The sequence below is a fragment of the Pseudophryne corroboree genome, chromosome 9 (genome assembly GCF_028390025.1).
Source record: "Pseudophryne corroboree isolate aPseCor3 chromosome 9, aPseCor3.hap2, whole genome shotgun sequence".
In the NCBI taxonomy this organism is placed as follows: Eukaryota; Metazoa; Chordata; class Amphibia; order Anura; family Myobatrachidae; genus Pseudophryne; species Pseudophryne corroboree.
In genome coordinates, this window is record NC_086452.1 from 121589453 (window position 1) to 121610810 (window position 21358).

The 21358-nt window shown below is 47.0% G+C and overlaps 1 protein-coding gene across 1 annotated transcript in view; it reads left to right on the forward strand.

Annotated features, from left to right (window-relative positions):
• NPHS2 (NPHS2 stomatin family member, podocin) overlaps positions 1 to 21358 on the forward strand; it is a 54057-nt gene that overhangs the window by 18866 nt on the left and 13833 nt on the right. Inside the window, exons 3-4 of the mRNA XM_063941493.1 lie at positions 13565 to 13637; positions 20651 to 20733. Coding sequence (XP_063797563.1) covers positions 13565 to 13637; positions 20651 to 20733 — 156 coding nt within the window. The remainder of the gene's footprint in view (positions 1 to 13564; positions 13638 to 20650; positions 20734 to 21358) is intronic.

Here is a 21358-nt window from a genome sequence, read left to right on the forward strand (position 1 = left end):
AAAGTCCCTGGATGTTGTGAGGGCTTTGAGGATTTATGTAGAAAGGACTGCTTATCACAGGAAGCCTGACTTGATTTTCATCCTTTATGATGCTACGACAATTGGTCATCCTGCCTCCAAGCAGTACATTGGAGGTAATTCCAAGTTGATCGCAGCAGGATTTTTGTTAGCAGTTGGGTAAAACCATGTGCACTGCAGGGGAGGCAGATATAACATGTGCAGAGAGAGTTAGATTTGGGTGGGGTGTGTTCAATCTGCAATCTAATTTGCAGTGTAAAAATAAAGCAGCTAGTATTTACCCTGCACAGAAATAAAATAACCCACCCAAAGCTAACTCTTTCTGCACATGTTATATCTGCCTTCCCTGCAGTGTACATGGTTTTGCCCAATTGCTATCAAAGAACCTGCTGCGATCAACTTGGAATTACTCCCATTGCTCGTTGGCTCAAATTGACTATTCAACACGCCTATACTTCTGCTGCTTTGCTGATGCTGAGTTCGGTTCAGGCCCACTGCTCAAGGTCAGTGGGTTCTTCCTGGCGGGGCGTCTCGGCCTTACAGTTGTGCCACGCAGCAACCTGGTCTGGTGTGAACACCTTTGTTAAGTTCTACCGGTTTGACACCTTGGCCAAAGATGACCTTCAGTTTAGTCAGGCGGATTTGCAGGGGTCTCAGCACTCTCCCACCCATTCTGGGAGCTTTGGGACGTCTCCATGGTAATATATTATTCCCCAGTATCCACTAGGACGTTAGAGAAAATAGGAATTTAATACCTACCGGTAATTATTTTTCTCGTAGTCCGTAGTGGATACTGGGCGCCCGCCTCTGTGCTTCGTTTTCCTGCTTACCTGGTTGCGGGCGGCAGCTCACGCTGCAGATGAATGCTTCTCCTCTCCTTAAGAGGAATATAAAGAGCATTACTGCGGAAAGTAGCGGAAGACAGTTGCTATAGCAACTGTAACAATACTAGACAAAAAATATGGTCACCAATGCGCTAATCACACATGTTCTTACAAATCAAAAATATCTTACATCAAGAGATATGTGAGGAATATTCAGTCTCTATTCCAATATTACTCCCAGGATGGTCAGGGCACCGTGCAGAAGGAGATATTTGATAAGGAATAGATCCTCTTATCCTCCCATATGTTGCTCCACCACAGGAATCGATGTTCCCTTTAAATTTAAAGGATAAGCAAAAATAGTGCAAGTATAGTCGAATGCAAAGCAAAAATATTCTTTTAATAAATGTGCACTCACAAAAAACAGATAGATAAATAGCATGTAACCACTATTGTGGGTTAGGACATTTGCCAGGCATACGTGAAGTTACCCTCCCAGGTCTCAAATGGGATGATGTGGATCAATGGTCCGGATACACTGAGTCCACTTGCAGGAAACTGTCACAGCCAGGAGTAGTCCCAAAAAACGCCAGTCACCACGCCTAAAGCTTTTCGGACCTCAGTCCTTCATCAGAGGCATGGTGGCTGGTTGAATGTCTCCCTCTTAAATACCCTCTCTTAATAACCTCATGAGTATCAGCTGTGGCACACAGTCCCGCCACAGTGATTTTCGATCTCCGTCTCCGCCGGAAATGACGTTCGCGGTACTTCCGGCCGTGACCGGAAGTGGTCATTATGCGTTCCAAAATGCGTTCCACTCGATTTCCTGCCGGAAATTGATTTCTTGCGTTCCACAGAGCGTTTCACATGGCGGAATTCGTTCACATAAACAGGAATCCATAATCTTTGGCTCCATAAATGTTCTTCAGAGTGTCCATTAATATGAATAAAATGTCCAAGTGTTAGAATAAAGTCCATAAAGTGCATGACGACAGGTACCCAAAAAACAACATAATAAAAACCAATTAAAACAAATTCATATTTATAAAAACCATTTTAGCTCAAAATCTGAATTAAGACCATTGGGGATTAAAGAATTTAGTTTAAAAATCCATTTCATCTCGGATTTAGCCAAATTATTTTCTATATCACGATTCCTCCAATTTGGGGTGATTGCCTGGATACCAATAAACATTTTAAGGTGCTTAGGGTTGCATTGATGCATAGTTTTAAAGTGCATAGATACTGTATGTGATTCCAACCCCTTTTTAATATTGTACGTATGTTCAGCAAGGCGAGTTTTGAGATTTCTACTCGTCTTGCCGACGTAAAACAGATTACAAGTACAGGATAGGATATAAACAACGTTTTTAGTATTGCACGTTATGAAATTAGAGATAGTGAATTTTTCACCATTAACTTCAAAGTCCTTTTGTTTGCTTGGACCTTTGACTAAACGACACATAATGCACATCCCACATCTGTGGAACCCGTGACTCCTAGTGCTTGTGCGTTTGGTCACATTAAGTGCACTATGTACCAATTTATCTTTCAAATTCTTGGCCCTGCGATAAGTAAAACAAGGTCTATCGGGAATTTCCTTCCCCAGGACCGGGTCCTCTTTTAATATTTTCCAATGTTTTTTAAAAATGGATTCAATTTCTTTATGTTGGACCCCATAATCACTAATAAAATTCCATTTTTGTAATTGACCCCCCGTACCTTCATCCTTTTTATTGTTGCCTTTTAACAACTGTTGTCTGTCAATGGATTCTACACGTATTTTAGAGGCTACAATTTCCTCCTTCTTATAACCTTTATCAAGGAATCTTTCACTCATCTCATTGATTTGCTGATCACATACGGTTGGTTCTGTGCAATTACGTTTCACCCTTATAAATTGACCATATGGTATTCCGTCCAACCAGTTTTTATGGTGTAGGCTGCTTCTTTCAATAAAACTATTTGAATCTGTATCTTTTCTGTATAGTTTGGTGAAAAGAGTATTATCTTTCACATAAATACATAAATCTAAAAATGTAATGGTTATTTTACTTATTGAGAAAGTGAGCTTCACATTAAAATCATTTGTATTAAGATTATTACAGAATTCCTCCAATTTTTCCGATGTTCCGTTCCATATGAATAAAATGTCATCTATAAAACGGCGCCAGGTCACCACTTCTGAGGGGGCAAACTGAGTCTCAGTACACTGTACACAGTACCCACACTGGCAAACACAGACTTAACACGGATCTAACTCTATTTAAAAACACTAAATTACCTCAGCCAGTATAAAAAAGCGGGAAGCCTGTGCGCCATTTAAGGGGCGGGGCTTCACTATGAGCAGATCCAGCAGCTCACCAGTGCCATTTTTCCTCTGCAGTGGACACAGACGCTGCCTAACAGGGACATGCAGCTTCTCCGGAGTAACTCCAGATTACCTCAGCGGTACCAGCAGGGCCGGCGCCACCACTAGGCAGCTTTAGGCAGCTGCCTATGGGCGCCGGCCACTTGCGGGCGGCAGCTCACGCTGCAGATGAATGCTTCTCCTCTCCTTAAGAGGAATATAAAGAGCATTACTGCGGAGAGTAGCGGAAGACAGTTGCTATAGCAACTGTAACAATATCCGGCAGGGCGCTGCTTACTCTATATGCATAGAGCCGCTGCCGATGGGGTCCGTACACTCACACTGTCCGTGCTGGCGGCTGATAACAGTTGGGCGGCTGCGCGCCGCAGCATCCCTTTAGCACAGACAGTGTGAGCGGCTGTGTAACCCATCGGCAGCGGCTCTATACACATAGAGTAAGAAGCAGCGCTGCCGGATATTGTTACAGTTGCTATAGCAACTGTCTTCCGCTCCTCTCTGTGGTAACGCCCGTCATACTTCCGCCCCACAAAAACAGACTGCCACGAAGCACGAACTCCCCGTGCAATTGTAAGAACTTCACTAAATGTATAAAGGATCAGGGTGGGGGAGCAGTAAAGTTATACAGTAAAGGGGAGGGGGGGTGAGGGGGGAAATTTAAATATAAGAGGTAGAGGTTGCTGGAAGGGGGAAAATAATGACATATATATATAATACACTAGTTACCGGCCCGTCAAAATGACGGAACATCGTAACAGTAATGTCAGTGTCGGTGGCTGTGTGCACCATATGGTCACCGCAAGCACGCAAAACACTTTAATTCCCCCCGCACAGGTGAGGAGCAGCATTGGTATTTTATAATATTACATAGTGGGTGTTTATATATATATATATATATATATATATATATATGTATATAGAGTGGTCGAAGTGGGCCGGTATGCGGCGGTATGGCATGTCAGCACTTCTCCACAGACCAGGAAGTTTTTTTTTTTTTTAATCAACTCCTGCTATGGCCGATCATGGTCATGTTCTTCCCACCGCTGCTCCCAGTCATGGCGGTTGGTGCCGGAGCTGTGAGCCACACTACTCCCCAGCAGTTACGGCGGACACACACTCCCCCTCCCTCCTCCAGCAGCCGCTTGTGCAGAGTGCCTCGATTCCTCCAATTACTCAACCGGGCAGCCGCGTCACCATGGGGCTACATAGAAGCTGGCGCTCGGATCCTCCTGCTGCCGGCCTCCTCTTCGGGCTGTGCCTGGATCCATGCCGTGGGACTCCTTTGTTGACAGTGACACCCTGCAGCTCAAGCTAAGGTTGACTGGACATGGTGGCGGTGAGTGACTGCTGGAGAGCCCTGTGCCCTCCTGCCCCCCTCCCATTCCCCATGTGTGTGGACCCTGCCTCTGTGTATGACACCTTGTGCCCCCCTGCCCCCCCCCCCCTCTGCCTATGTGTGTGTGTCACCCAGTGCTCCCCTACCCTTGTTCCCCTGTGTGATGACAACCTGTGCCCTTGTGGTGCTCTGTACACCCCCTGCGTGTGTGACACCCTGTCCCCCATGTTTCGTCTCATACCGTGTGCTATAATGTGAATTTCGGACTCATACCGTGTGCTATAATGTGAATTTTGGCTCATACCGCGTGCTATAATGTGAATTTTGGCTCATTCCGCGTGCTATAATGTGAATTTCGGCTCATACCATGTGCTATAATGTGAATTTCATCTCATACCATGTGCTATAATGTGAATTTCGGCTCATACCGTGTGCTATAATGTGAATTTCGGCTCATTCTGTGTGATATAATGTGAATTTCGTCTCATACTGTGTGCTATAATGTGAATTTCGGCTAATTCTGTGTGATATAATGTGAATTTCGTCTCATACTGTGTGCTACAATTTGAATTTTGACTCATACTGTGTGGTATAAAGTGAAAGGGGCATCAGTACTGGATAGTATAAGGGGTCCTACTACACTGAAGGACACCCCCCACCCCCCCCTAAGGTGCCATGGGCCACCTGAAGGCTTAATCCAGCCCTGGTTTGGCAGTTCTTGCGCACCCTGGGTAGAACGCCTGTAGCATTACAGCAGCAATCTGTCCTGAAGTTCCCACTTAAGGCCCATACACACTGGGTGATTTTGAGCTGAAAGCAGGTCACTTTTGGTGTGTTGAGCTGCTTTCAGTTCAAAACCGCCCAGTGTATATGCCCCGGCGATGAGCGGTGAGCGCTGATGCGCGCTCCTGCTTCATCGCTGGTATTACCAGTAGATGAACGGCGGGGTGAGCGGCTTTCCATAGTGTCCTGCTATGCCCAGTGTGTATGCACCTTAAGAGTCAGCTGGATGGGATGTACTAGATAAAACCTGTTTCCTGGGTTTTACTGCATATCCTGTATGTATTAAGACTCGGTGTGTGGTTTGGGGGGGGGGGGGGGGGGGGGAGCAGCAGGCTGAAATTTTGCCTAGGATGCTGAGAAACCTTGCTCCGGCCCTGGCTACCAGGGGGTCATAGCAGGGGGTAGCGATTATTAGTGTACTGAGTCCCCAATCTGGGTACTCAGTCTACGACCTGGCTAAGCTTGGAATTAGCGATTAGGGAAGTGTGCTGGCTCCATACTGTCTCTGTGTCTCCCTGGATGGGCTCTTTGTGGGTTATTTGTGCTTTTAATCTTTTCCTGTGTGTGTGTGTGCTGTCACTGTCACAGTATGTCAGGCAAAGAGTGTGTTTCATGTACGGCAGAGTGTTTCTCTTCCCCAGGGGGCTTACTACTGTGTACTCAGTGTAGTGCGCCTCCCCAGGCTAGCTGGGCTGAACCAGCATGGCTGGATTCCATTAAAGGAATGATTTCCATTATTTCTACTAAATTGTCCCGCAATGAGAAAGAGACACAATACTTAAGACAGTCTGTGGATGAGTTTTCGAACAGAGACTCAGTCTCCAAATCAGCGTCTCAGACCCCTACCATTTGTCCGCAAAAACGTACTCTGGCCCATATCCTGCAGTCTGACTCTGATGATGAAGGGTCAGACAAAGAGGAGTCTGAGGGGGGGATGCTGCTCTGTCACAGGGAATAGAGGCTCTTATAGAAGCTATCAGAGACATTGGGGGTCATTCCAAGTTGTTCGCTCGGTAAAAATCTTCGCATCGCAGCGATTTTCCGCTTAATGCGCATGCGCAATGTCCGCACTGCGACTGCGCCAAGTAAATTTGCTATGCAGTTAGGAATTTTACTCACGGCATTTTCATCGTTCTGGCGATCGTAATGTGATTGACAGGAAATGGGTGTTACTGGGCGGAAACAGGCCGTTTTATGGGCGTGTGGGAAAAAACGCTACCGTTTCCGGAAAAAACGCAGGAGTGGCCGGAGAAACGGGGGAGTGTCTGGGCGAACGCTGGGTGTGTTTGTGACGTCAAACCAGGAACGACAAGCACTGAAATGATCGCAGATGCCGAGTAAGTCTGGAGCTACTCAGGAACTGCTACGAGGTGTGTAATTGCAATATTGCGAATACATCGTTCGCAATTTTAAGATGCTAAGATTCACTCCCAGTAGGCGGCGGCTTAGCATGAGCAAATCTGCTAAAATCCGCTTGCGAGCGAACAACTCGGAATGACCCCCATTCTGCAAATTCCTGATAAAGTGACAGAGGAGTGTGGGTTAATCCTGATAAGAAATTTCAAATCCCGAAGAGATTATTCTCATCCTTTCCTTTTCCTCTTGAGAATAGGAAAAAATGGGAAAATCCACCAATAGTGGATGCATCAGTATCCAGGCTGTCACGGAAAATAGTATTGCCTGTCCCTGGTGCAGCCTCCCTGAAAGACACAGCTGATCACAGAATTGAATCCACCCTCAAATCTTTGTACACAGCTGCTGGGGTGGTCCAGAGACCCACTATAGCATGTTCGTGGATCACTAAAGCCATTGCTAAATGGTCAGGTAACCTAATTGAGGGGTTAGATTCCTTATCTAGGGGGGATATTGTTTTACTCCTGCAACATATACAGGACTCTGTGAACTTTATGGTGGAAGCCATAAAAGAAATGGGCTTGCTTAATGCACGCACCACTGCTATGGCAGTGTCAGCACACAGGGGCTTATGGCTATGCCAGTGGACTGCTGATGCGGACTCCAGGAAAGGCGTGGAAGGCCTACTGTTTACAGAAGAGGCCTTATTTGGAGAGGAACTGAATAAATGGATATCCAAAGCTACTGCGGGTAAGTCCACATATCTTCCTTCCGCAGCTCCCCCAGCCAGGAAGTCCTACTCAGCTTCAAAATTGCAGTACTTTCGGACAGCCAAGTTTAAGGGCAAAACCAGAGGTTCTTCTACAGCCACCAGAGGCACTAGAGGTGAACCACACAAACCAGCAGCTGCCAGTTCTCTAGAACAGAGCTCAATCTCTGCTTCCTCAAAGCCTTCAGCATGACGGTGGACCGCTATGCCTGGAAGACTGGCGGGTGGGAGCCCGGCTAAAATTCTTCAGTCACATCTGGACAAGTTCGTGCCAGGATCCCTGGGTCATAGATCTTATATCCCAGGGCTACAGACTGGAGTTCCAGGAGCTCTCACCTCACAGGTTCTTCAAATCAGGCTTACCAGTTTCACAAGAGGCAAGTATAACTTTACAGGACGCCATTCAAAAACTGGTACAGACTCAGGTCATTGTTCCAGTTTCACCTCATCTGCAATACAAGGGGTACTATTCCAACTTGTTTGTAGTACCGAAACCGGATGGTTCGGTAAGACCGATTCTGAACCTCAAGTCGTTGAACCCATACCTACGAGTGTTCAAATTCAAGATGGAGTCTCTGAGAGCGGTGATCTCAGGTCTGGAGGAGGGGGAGTTCCTAGTGTCTCTGGATATCAAGGATGCGTACCTTCACATTCCGATCTGGCCGCCTCATCAGGCTTATCTGTGGTTTGCACTGCGGGACTGTCACTACTAGTTCCAGACCCTGCCATTTGGTCTCTCCACGGCATCGATGGTGTACACCAAGGTGATGGCAGAGATGATGTTTCTCCTCCGCAAACAGGGAGTGAACATAATTCCATACCTGGACGATCTTCTGATAAAGATGCCATCCAGGGAGAGGTTGTTGGACAGCATTGCCCTCTCAACCCGACTACTCCGGGAACACGGGTGGATTCTGAACCTTCAGAAATCTCACCTAGAGCCAACATGGAGGCTTTCATTCCTGGGAATGATACTGGACACAGAGTCGCAGAAAGTGTTCCTTCTGTTGGAAAAGGCTTTAGTAATCCAGTCGATGGTTCAGGGTGTCCTGAAACTAACCTGGATATCGGTACATCTATGCATTCGCCTTCTGGGGAAAATGGTAGCCTCTTACAAGATACTTCAGTACGGAAGGTTTCACGCAAGACCCTTCTAGCTCGATCTGTTGGACAAATGGTCCGGATTGCATCTTCACATGCACCAGAGTCTGTCGCCAAGAGCCAGGATTTCTCTTCTATGCTGGCTTCAGACTTCTCACCTAATCGAGGGTTGACAGTTCGGGATACAGAATTGGATTCTGCTAACCACAGACAAAAGCATCAGAGGTTGGGGAGCAGTCACCCAGGGGGTGAAGTTTCAGGGAAGATGGGCAAGTCAGGAAGTCGTCCTTGCAGTCAACATTCTGGAACTCAGGGCTATATACAACGCCCTTCTGCATGTCTCATATCTTCTTCAAGATCAGGCCATTCAGGTCCAGTCGGACAATGTAATGGCAGTAACGTACATAAACAGACAGGGCGGAACGAAAAGCAGAGCAGCAATGTCAGAGGTATCAAGAATCCTCCTCTGGGCAGAAAAACACGCTGTGGCATTGTCAGCGGTCTTCATTCCGGGAGAGACAACTGGGAAAGCATACTTCCTCTGCAGACATGACCTGCACCCGGGGGAGTGGGGCCTTCACCCGGAAGTGTTCAGGTGCTTGACAAGTCGGTGGGGATATCCACAAATTGACATGATGGCCTCTCGTCTCAACAAGAAGCTCAAGCGGTATTGTTCCAGGTCGAGAGACCCACAGGCAGTGGCGGTAGCCGCTCTGACGAATCCATGGGTCTATTAGATGGTGTACGTGTTTCCTTCACTTCCTCTGATCCCAAAGATTCTCAAAAGAATAAAAAGGGAAAAGGTTCAAGCAATACTCATTGCTCCGGACTGGCCAAGAAGGGCCTGGTACGCAGATCTTCTAGAGATGCTGATCGAAGATCCGTGGCCTCTACCTCTTCAAAATGATCTTCTACAACAGGACCCATTCGTCTATCAAGACTCACCGTGGCTACGTTTAATGGCATGGAAGTTGAATGGCTGATTCTAGCCAGGAGAGGGATACCTGACAAGGTCATCCTGACTATGATCTAGGCCAGGAAGGGGGTAATGTCTAAACATTACCACCGTATTTGGAAGAAATACGTCTCTTAGTGTGAGAGCAGAAAATATTCTGTGGTGGATTTTCAACTGGGACGTTTACTGCTTTTTCTGCAGTCAGTTGTGGATGTGAGCCTACGTCTGGGCTTTTGGCCTTGTCCATTTTCTTTCAGAAACAATTGGCTTCTCTCCCTGAGGTTCATACGTTCTTGAAAGGTGTTCTGCACATCCAACCTCCCTTTGTGCCTCCCACGGCACCTTGGAATCTCAATGTGGTGCTGCAGTTCCTCCAATCGGACTGGTTTGAACCGTTATAGGAGGTTGATGTAAAATGTCTTACATGGAAGACTGTCACACTGTTGGCCTTGGCTTCAGCAAGATGTGTGTCGAAGCTGGGGGCATTGTCTCACAAGAGCCCCTTTTTAATTTTCCATGAAGACAGAGCTGAACTCAGAACTCGTCAGCAGTTTATTCCTAAGGTGGTGTCTGCGTTTCACATCAGCCAACCTATTGTGGTTCCGACACCTCTGCTACTTCAAAGTCTTTGGATGTTGTGAGGGCTTTGGAGGTGTATGTAAAGTGAACAGCTCGTCACAGAAAATCAGACTCGCTGTTTGTTCTTTATGATCCCAATAAGATTGGGTGTCCTGCTTCAAAGCAGTCCATTGCGCGCTGGATCAAGTTCACTATCCAGCATGCTTATTCCACGGCAGGATTGCCGGTTCCTAAATCTGTACAGCTGCCGAGCAGCTACTTGGTCAGGTTCAAACACGTTAGCTAAGTTCTACAAGTTCGATACTTTGGCCTCTGAGGTCCTTCAGTTTGGTCAATCAGTTCTGCAGGAACCTCAGCACTCTCCCACCTGGCTTGGGAGCTTTGATACATTCCCATGGTACTAAATGGATTCCCAGTATCCAATAGGACAGTGATGGCTAACCTTGACACTCCAGCTGTTGTTGAACTACACATCCCAGCATGCCCTGCATCAGTTTTAGCAAGGCCAAATAGCAAAACTGTAGCAGGGAATGCTGGGATGTGTAGTTCAACAACAGCTGGAGGGTCAAGGTAAGCCATCACTGATCTAGGACGTAAGAGAAAATAGGATTTTAATTACCTACCGGTAAATCCTTTTCTCGTAGTCCGTAGAGGATACTGGGCACCCGCCCGGTGCTTCGTATTTCCTGCACTGTTACTTGGTTAAGTATTGTTGCTTGGTTCAGCTGTTGCTGTTCCTGTTTCCAGTTTGGTTAGCATGGCTTTCCTCTTGTTTCATGAGTGCTGGTTCAGAATATCACCACTATCCTTTTATATCCTTCTCTCAAAGTATGACCGTCTCCTCGGGCACAGTTTCCTAGACTGCGTCTGGTAGGAGGGGCATAGAGGAAGGAGCCAGCACACACTATCAAATTCTTAAAGTGCCCATGGCTCCTAGTGGACCCGTCTATATCCATGGTACTAAATGTATTCCCAGTATCCTGTACGGACTACGAGAAAAGGATTTACCGGTAGGTAATTAAAATCCTATTATACAGTACATTATTTTATGTGTGGGCATGTTTAGATTTGGGATGCGGTCATGTGACCTGTGCTCAGGATCCCAGCAGTCACCATGCCGACTCCAGAATCCCAAGTGCTTAAAATGCCGGCCGACGCAATGCCGACCCACATGGTCTATTCTCACTTGTGGTTGTCCACGACACCCATAGAGTGGGAACAGAACCTGTGTCGAATACAGCGAACCACCGAGCCCTCAAGGGGCTTTGTTGTGCTCACCCCCCTCACCACCAGCATTCCACTGCCGGGATCCCGAGGTCGGTAGTCTGATCCTGGGAGCTGGCAACACATTCCCAACCCTTAAATTTCTAGTTAGAAAGAGGTTACATTTAGGATAGCTTTAGGTTTAGGCACAATGGCCCTCATTCAGACCTGATCTCTAGGTTTTTTTTGCAGTCCTGCGTTCGCAGAGTCGCCGCCCACAGCGGAGTGTATTTTAGCTTTGCAAGTGTGTGAACGCATGTGCAGGCGAGCGATACAAAAAAACTTTGTGCAGTTTCTGAGTTGCCCAGGACTTACTCAGCAGCTGCGATCACATCAGCCTGTATATCAATAACCTTCTGTGTTATTGATATACAGTTATTGGGGGTAATTCCAAGTTGATCGCAGCAGGAATTCTGTTAGCAATTGGGCAAAACCATGTGCACTGCAGGGGAGGCAGATATAACATGTGCGGAGAGAGTTTGATTTGGATGTGGTGTGTTCAATTTGCACTCTAATTTGCAGTGTAAAAATAAAGCAGCCAGTATTTACCCTGCACAGAAATAAAATAACCCACCCAAATCTAACTCTCTCTGCCAATGTTATATCTGCCACACCTGCAGTGCACATGGTTTTGCCCAACTGCTAAAAAATTTCCTGCTGCGATCAACTTGGAATTACCCCCAATGATAAATGCAAAAATCTAATTTATCATATAAAGGGGGAGATGTATCAAACTTTGGAGATAGATAAAGTGGAGAGAGATAATGTACATACCAATTAGCTTCAGTCATTTTTCAAACAGCCTATAAAATGGCACTTAGGAGCTGATTGGTTGGTACTATCTCTTTCCACTTTATTTCTCTCCAAGGCTTGATTCATCTTCCCCAAAATATAATTAAATACAAATATCTGTTGTTTTCATCCTCTTCTGCAGTATTACAAAGCAAAATATCAGTTAAGTAAATACAAATAGTCAGCTGTGACTTCATAGAATATACAGCAGCCACACAAATGAATTAAGTCCCATCAGTGGGAGGAGTCAGCATGCAAACAGCCAGTCAGAAATAATTAGCTAGTGCTGCCAATCGTCGTTGTAATCATCATCCTCATGATCACTGCATATCATTACACCAGTCCTGTTGCACCTGCAGGATGTATGCCTTCAGGCATAAGTATATTTGTGTGCATTCAGGTCTACTTAAGTCACACGTGGTGATCCCTGATGTCATTGGGGGTAATTCAGACCTGAGTGCTGCTGTGCGTTTTCACACAGCAGGCGATCAGGTCCAAACTGTGCATGCGTATGCACCGCAATGCGCAGGCGCGTTGCACGTGTACAAAGCGAAACGCGATCAGCGATGGGTTTGTGTGACGGATCCGTTCGCACGGGCGATCGCAAGGAGATTGAAAGGAAGAAGGCGTTTGTGGGTGTCAGCTGATCATTTTCAGGGAGTGTCTGGAAAAACACAGGCGTGTCCAAGCATTTGCAGGGAGGGTTCCTGACGTCAATTCCGGTCTGAATTACGCCCATTGTTTCTTGATCTGTTGTAGTTAAAAAGGGGAACAATGGGCCGGATGTAATGCAGTGCCAGACGACCGTAAATCAGAGAATTAGGGAATTTCGGAGCTCCGGCCGTCTCGCACTGCATTACACCTGGCCCCATATCTTTTCTTCATTCTGTAATAATTCAAATGAAAAAAATAAATTCGGTCGCAAGTGTCTTCCCTTAATGACCTTCTTGTGTTTGTCTGGCATTGAAGGTGAGTCCTGAGACACCCGGTTTTGATTGTTTCGGGGGGTATCCTAACTTACTGCACAGCATAAATATGAATGATTTTAGCACTTTTCTTGACTGATGGTCATTATCAGGCTATACAATTATAGCCAAATTTTACCGTGTGGTAAATGACCCATTTTCGGGTGATATCACATGGGATCCGGGACCCAGAAAAATGGGTTTCTAAGGGTTGGTTATCAGGGATTTTACTTTGTGTGCCTCATAATCCCTGATAAATGTTGGCTTGTCAGGGCTAATTGGATAGCCCCCAGGAGATCCATTAGCCACAGTAATTGACTGCAGCTAATTGAATACCCCCATTTTGTATGCTCTGCACCCTGCACCCATACAGATTGAATTGTGACCTTAACTTATACAGGAGGGTTTTAGGAATATGCACTTTCATTGTTATTTAAAATGTTTGTTTGACATTTCAGATTGTTCGCGAATATGAGCGCGCTGTTATATTTCGCCTGGGACGTCTTCTGCCAGGACGGGCCAGAGGACCTGGTAATAAAGGCCGGTTATCTCTATTGTATAAAGTGGACCATCAATGTTTGACTCAATCAACACTCCTTAAGTTGGCTATACAGATTTTCTGGGCTTGTCTGGGTGGTCCGAACAGGAGCTGCTCACTCAGTATTCAGAGGGTGATGACATCACTGTGAATATACAGTCCACAGTAGGAAGTCACTTGAATCCAGTGATCACTCTAATTCTAATAAATGATTCAACCCATAAATCTCGGATTCACAGTTTCCGGAGAGTCTTCAAGATGCTCCGGACGGCTGTAAAAATGGCAGGGTTCCTGTCTGGAGCATCGAAAAGGACACCATAGCCGCTACTGCTGCAGTGATACTGGCTGTAGGTTGCCATTCCAGGCACACGGCTAGCCGGAAGTAAGGGTCGTGGGGTGACGACGGTGCCGCCCACAGAGCACTGCGCTCTGTGTGGCTGCATCGGTCACACAACCCTAGTTACGGTCCTGCTCCTAGCCTTTTTATTTAACCCTTGTTAATAAAATAAACTTGCCCATTTTTCTCCAAAAATAGTAATCAGTTTGGCCAAATCTATGGCAAAAATGATTCATGACAGCGATGAGACATTGCGATGGTCTTCATCAACGAGGCAATTTTACATTGCTTGCTGTCTGCTGATATATGACATTAACCAGAAAACTGGCCACATTCAAAATATAGGATGGAGCAACACCAGGCAGCTAATGCACCTACTTACCTTGTATTTTACTGCTCCTCTTCAAATGGCACTTTATAAATGACCTTATATGTTACAAATGACTCACTAATACCCCTTTCAGATCGTAATGCCGGGTCCCACTCGGGAATTGGAAACTGGTCCTTCCGGGTGCGACCCGGCATTGGACCCTTACACATACTGGCAATATGCTGGGGCGGGTTGCCATTGAGGGTGGGGACCGCGGCGTGGGGTGGAGGCAGCGCTGGGAGATAAGATCATCTCCACGCCGCCTATGCTGTGAATGGGAATAACTTGACCCGGTAATAACCCTTCTTTCTCTGACGTCCTAGTGGATGCTGGGGACTCCGTAAGGACCATGGGGAATAGCGGCTCCGCAGGAGACTGGGCACAAAAGTAAAGCTTTAGAACTACCTGGTGTGCACTGGCTCCTCCCCCTATGACCCTCCTCCAAGCCTCAGTTAGATTTTTGTGCCCGAACGAGAAGGGTGCACACTAGGTGGCTCTCCTGAGCTGCTTAGTGAAAAGTTTAGTTTTAGGTTTTTTAGGTTCAGTGAGACCTGCTGGCAACAGGCTCACTGCATCGAGGGACTAAGGGGAGAAGAAGCGAACTCACCTGCGTGCAGAATGGATTGGGCTTCTTAGGCTACTGGACATTAGCTCCAGAGGGACCGATCACAGGCCCAGCCATGGATAGGTCCCAGAGCCGCGCCGCCGGCCCCTTACAGAGCCAGAAGACAGAAGAGGTCCGGAAAATCGGCGGCAGAAGACGTCCTGTCTTCAACAAGGTAGCGCACAGCACTGCAGCTGTGCGCCATTGCTCTCAGCACACTTCACACTCCGGTCACTGAGGGTGCAGGGCGCTGGGGGGGGGGCGCCCTGAGACGCAATAAAAACACCTTGGATGGCAAAAAATGCATCACATATAGCTCCTGGGCTATATGGATGAATTTAACCCCTGCCAGAATACACAGAAAAACGGGAGATAAGGCCGCCGAGAAGGGGGCGGAGCCTATCTCCTCAGCACACTGGCGCCATTTTCCCTCACAGCTCCGTTGGAGGGAAGCTCCCTGGCTCTCCCCTGCAGTCACTACACTACAGAAAGGGTTAAAAAAGAGAGGGGGGCACTAATTACGCGCAGTATTAAAAATACAGCAGCTATAAGGGGAAAAACACTTATATAAGGTTATCCCTGTATATATATAGCGCTCTGGTGTGTGCTGGCAAACTCTCCCTCTGTCTCCCCAAAGGGCTAGTGGGGTCCTGTCCTCTATCATAGCATTCCCTGTGTGTGTGCTGTGTGTCGGTACGTTTGTGTCGACATGTATGAGGAGAAAAATGATGTGGAGACGGAGCAGATTGCCTGTAATAGTGATGTCACCCCCTAGGGGGTCGACACCTGAGTGGATGAACTGTTGGAAGGAATTACGTGACAGTGTCAGCTCTGTATAAAAGACAGTGGTTGACATGAGACAGCCGGCTACTCAGCTTGTGCCTGTCCAGACGTCTCATAGGCCGTCAGGGGCTCTAAAGCGCCCGTTACCTCAGATGGCAGATATAGACGCCGACACGGATACTGACTCCAGTGTCGACGGTGAAGAGACAAATGTGACTTCCAGTAGGGCCACACGTTACATGATTGAGGCAATGAAAAATGTTTTACACATTTCTGATAATACGAGTACCACCAAAAAGGGGTATTATGTTCGGTGAGGAAAAACTACCTGTAGTTTTCCTGAATCTGAGAAATTAAATGAGATGTGTGATGATGCGTGGGTTTCCCCCGATAACAACTGATAATTTCTAAAATGTTATTGGCATTATATCCTTTCCCGCCAGAGGTTAGGGTGCGTTGGGAAACACCCCCTAGGGTGGATAAAGCGCTCACACGCTTGTAAGAACAAGGGCTCTACCCTCTCCTGAGATGGCCGCCCTTAAGGATCCTGCTGATAGAAAGCAGGAGGGTATCCTAAAATGTATTTACACACATACTGGTGTTATACTGCGACCAGAAATCGCCTCAGCCTGGATGTGCAGTGCTGGGTTGGCGTGGTCGGATTCCCTGACTGAAAATATTGATACCCTAGATAGGGACAGTATATATTATTGCCTATAGAGCATTTAAAAGATGCATTTCTATATATGCGTGATGCACAGCGGAATATTTGCCGACTGGCATCAAGTCTAAGTGCGTTGTCCATTTCTGCCAGTAGAGGGTTATGGACACGACAGTGGTCAGGTGATGCGGATTCCAAACGGCATTTGGAAGTATTGCCTTATTAAGGGGAGGAGTTATTTGGGGTCGGTCTTCAGACCTGTTGGCCACGGCAACAGCTGGGAAATCCACGTTTGTACCCCAGGTCGCCTCTCAACATAAGAAGACGCCGTATTATCAGGCGCAGTCTTTTCGTGGGCAAGCGGGCAAAAGGTTCCTCATTTCTGCCCCGTGACAGAGGGAGAGGAAAAAGGCTGCAGAAATCAGCCAGTTCCCAGGAACAGAAGCCCTCTCCCGCCTCTGCCAAGCCCTCAGTATGACGCTGGGGCTTTACAAGCAGAATCAGGCACGGTGGGGGCCCGTCTCAATGAATTTCAGCGCGCAGTGGGCTCACTCGCAAGTAGACCCCTGGATCCTTCAGGTGATATCTCAGGGGTACAAATTGGAATTCGAGACGTCTCCCCCTCGCCGTTTCCTAAAGTCGGCTTTACCGATGTCTCCTTCTGACAGGGAGGCAGTTTTGGAAGCCATTCACAAGCTGTATTCCCAGCAGGTGATAATCAAGGTACCCCTCCTGCAACAGGGAACGGGGTATTATTCCACACTGTTGTGGTACCGAAGCCGGACGGCTCGGTGAGACCGATTCTAAATCTAAAATCTTGAACACTTACATACGGAGGTTCAAATTCAAGATTGAGTCGCTCAGAGCAGTGATTGCGAACCTGGAAGAAGGGGACTACATGATGTCTCGGGACATCAAGGATGCTTACCTTCATGTCCCAATTTACCCTTCTCACCAAGGGTACCTCAGGTTTATGGTACAGAACTGTCACTATCAGTTTCAGACGCTGCCGTATGGATGGTCCACGGCACCCCGGGTCTTTACCAAGGTAATGGCCGAAATGATGATACTCCTTCGAAGGAAGGGAATTTTAGTTATCAGGGAATCGTCCAAGTAAGGGATAAGGGTAAGATCCAGGGAACAGTTGGAGGTCCGTGTAGCACTATCTCAGGTGGTGTTGCGGCAGCACGATTGGATTCTCAATATTCCAAAATCGCAGCTGATTCCGACGACTTGTCTTCTGTTCCTAGGGATGATCCTGGACACAGTCTAGAAAAAGGTGTTTCTCCCGGAGGAGAAAGTCAGGGAGTTATCCGAGCTAGTTGGGAACCTCCTATAACCGAGCCAAGTCTCAGTACATCAATGAAAGGGTTCTGGGAAAAATGGTGGCTTCCTACGAAGCAATCCCATTCGGCAGATTCCACGCAAGAACTTTCCAGTGGGACCTGCTGGACAAATGGTCCGGGTCGCATCTTCAGATGCATCAGCGGATAACCCTGTCACCAAGCACAAGGGTGTCTCTCCTGTGGTGGTTGCAGAGTGCTCATCTTCTAGAGGGCCGCAGATTCGACATTCAGGACTGGGTCCTGGTGACCACGGATGCCAGCCTGCGAGGCTGGGGAGCAGTCACACAGGGAAGGAATTTCCAGAGCTTATGGTCAAGCCTGGAGACATCACTTCACATAAATATCCTGAAGCTAAGGGCCATTTACAATGCTCTAAGCTCAGCAAGACCTCTGCTTCAAGGTCACCCGGAGTTGATCCATTCGGACAACATCACGGCAGTCGCCCACGTAAACAGACAGGGTGACACAAGAAGCAGGAGGGCAATGGCAGAAGCTGCAAGGATTCTTCGCTGGGCGGAAAATCATGTGATAGCACTGTCAGCAGGTGGGGACTTCACCCAGAAGTCTTCCACATGTTTATAAAACTCGGCAAGTATTGCGCCAGGTCAAGGGACCCTCCGGCAATAGCTGTAGACGCTCTGGTAACACAGTGGGTGTACCGGTCAGTGTATGTGTTCCCTCCTCTGCCTCTCATACCCAAGGTACTGAGAATTATAAGATGGAGAGGAGTAAGCACTATATTCGGGCTCCGGATTGGCCAAGAAGGACTTGGTAACCGGAACTTCAAGAGATGCTCACGGAGGATCCGTGGCCTCTACCTCTAAGAAGGGACCTGCTCCAGCAAGGACCCTGTCTGTTCCAAGACTTACCGCGACTGCGTTTGACGGCATGGCGGTTGAACGCCGGATCCTGAAGGAGAAAGGCATTCCTGATGAAGTCATTCCTATCCTGATCAAAGCCAGGAAAGATATAACCGCAAAACATTATCACCGCATTTGGCGAAAATATGTTGCGTGGTGCGAGGCCAGTAAGGCCCCGACGGAGGAATTTTCAACTAGGTCGATTCCTACATTTCCTGCAAACAGGAGTGTCTATGGGCCTGAATTGGGGGTCCATTAAGGTTCAAATTTCGGCCCTGTCAATTTTCTTCCAAAAAGAACTAGCTTCAGTCCCTGAAGTTCAGACGTTTGTAAAAGGGGTACTGTATATACAGCCTCCTTTTGTGCCTCCAGTGGCACCTTGGGATCTAAATGTAGTTTTTGGGTTCCAAAAGTCACATTGGTTTGAACCACTTAAATATGTGGAGTTAAAATATCTCACATGGAAAGTGGTCATGCTGTTGGCCCTGGCCTGGGCCAGGTGCGTGTCAGAATTGGCGGCTTTATCCTGTAAAAGCCCTCATCTGATTTTCCATTCGGACAGGGCGGAATTGAGGACTTGTCCTCAGTTTCTCCCTAAGGTGGTTTTCAGCGTTTCACCTGAATCAACCTATTGTGGTGCCTGCGGCTACTAGGGACTTGGAGGACTCCAAGTTGCTAGACGTTGTCAGGGCCCTGGAAATATAGGTTTCCAGGACGGCTGGAGTCAGAAAATCTGACTCGTTGTTTATTCTGTATGCACCCAACAAGCTGGGTGCTCCTGCTTCTAAGCAGACTATTGCTCGTTGGATTTGTAGTACAATTCAGCTTGCACATTCTGTGGCAGGCCTGCCACAGACAAAATCTGTAAAAGCCCATTCCACAAGGAAGGTGGGCTCATCTTGGGCGGCTGCCCGATGGGTCTCGGCTTTACAACTTTGCCGAGCAGCTACTTGGTCAGGAGCAAATACGTTTGTAAAATTCTACAAATTTGATACCCTGGCTGAGGAGGACCTGGAGTTCTCTCATTTGGTGCTGCAGAGTCATCCGCACTCTCCCGCCCGTTTGGGAGCTTTGGTATAATCCCCATGGTCCTTACGGAGTCCCCAGCATCCACTAGGACGTCAGAGAAAATAAGAATTTACTTACCGATAATTCTATTTCTCGTAGTCCGTAGTGGATGCTGGGCGCCCATCCCAAGTGCGGATTGTCTGCAATACTGGTACATAGTTATTGTTACCAAAAAAAAAAAAAAATCGGGTTATTGCTGTAGTGAGCCATCTTTTCTAGAGGCTCCTCTGTTATCATGCTGTTAACTGGGTTTAGATCACAAGTTATATGGTGTGATTGGTGTGGCTGGTATGAGTCTTACCCGGGATTCAAAATCCTTCCTTATTGTGTACGCTCGTCCGGGCACAGTATCCTAACTGAGGCTTGGAGGAGGGTCATAGGGGGAGGAGCCAGTGCACACCAGGTAGTTCTAAAGCTTTACTTTTGTGCCCAGTCTCCTGCGGAGCCGCTATTCCCCATGGTCCTTACGGAGTCCCCAGCATCCACTACGGACTACGATAAATAGAATTATCGGTAAGTAAATTCTTATTTTATTCCCAGGTTGAAATACCGGCAATTCGGCAGTGACCCCTTTCATACCGCACTGCGACCCGTCAATATACCAGGTCGATACCGGGTTATTTGTGCGGTGTGAAAGAGGTATAATCTGTTGGATAGAAAGCCCTAATTGATAGTTGCAGATAATTTATTCAGTGATATGATGAAGCAATCTGATCACAATCCTGTGTCATTTACTTTTATTTATCACTAGCACTGACTTTAAGATTATACATTTTGTATTCACTGTATAGACAGGCACATTATTACTCTTCTCAGTGATGTCCCAAGTGGTCCTAAATGCCCCAGTATAGAACTACTTGACCCCTCTATGGTTGTATTGATATATGTGTCAATGGATTTATACTGTATATATATCTGATAAAGTAATACCAAAAAAGAGACACAGTATGGATGGATATATCATTATCTATTCACAGGGCTCTTCTTTTACCTCCCCTGTTTGGACAAATGTCACAAAGTGGACTTCCGCATAAAGACCTTTGAGGTTCCTTTTCACCAGGTAAATATACTCTTCACTGATATGTATTATACAAATGGTAATCTGTGGCAACGTTCTCATTAATGCTAATTTATATACATTACTAGTCATGATATCAGCCTGTGCTGGATATATTGATGGGTCTAATGATATGTACACCACATATCAATCACCTTAAAAGTATTGGTGGTCATTCCGAGTTGTTCGCTCGGTAATTTTCTTCGCATCGCAGCGATTTTCCGCTAACTGCGCATGCGCAATGTTCGCACTGCGACTGCGCCAAGTAAATTTGCTATGCAGTTAGGTATTTTACTCACGGCATTACGAGGTTTTTTCTTCGTTCTGGTGATCGTAATGTGATTGAAGGAAGTGGGTGTTTCTGGGTGGAAACTGGCCGTTTTATGGGAGTGTTTGAAAAAACGCTACCGTTTCTGGGAAAAACGCGGGAGTGGCTGGAGAAACGGAGGAGTGTCTGGCCGAATGCTGGGTGTGTTTGTGACGTCAAACCAGGAACGACAAGCACTGAACTGATCGCACTGGCAGAGTAAGTCTCGAGCTACTCAGAAACTGCACAGAGAAGTCTTTTCGCAATATTGCGAATCTTTCGTTCGCAATTTTGATAAGCTAAGATTCACTCCCAGTAGGC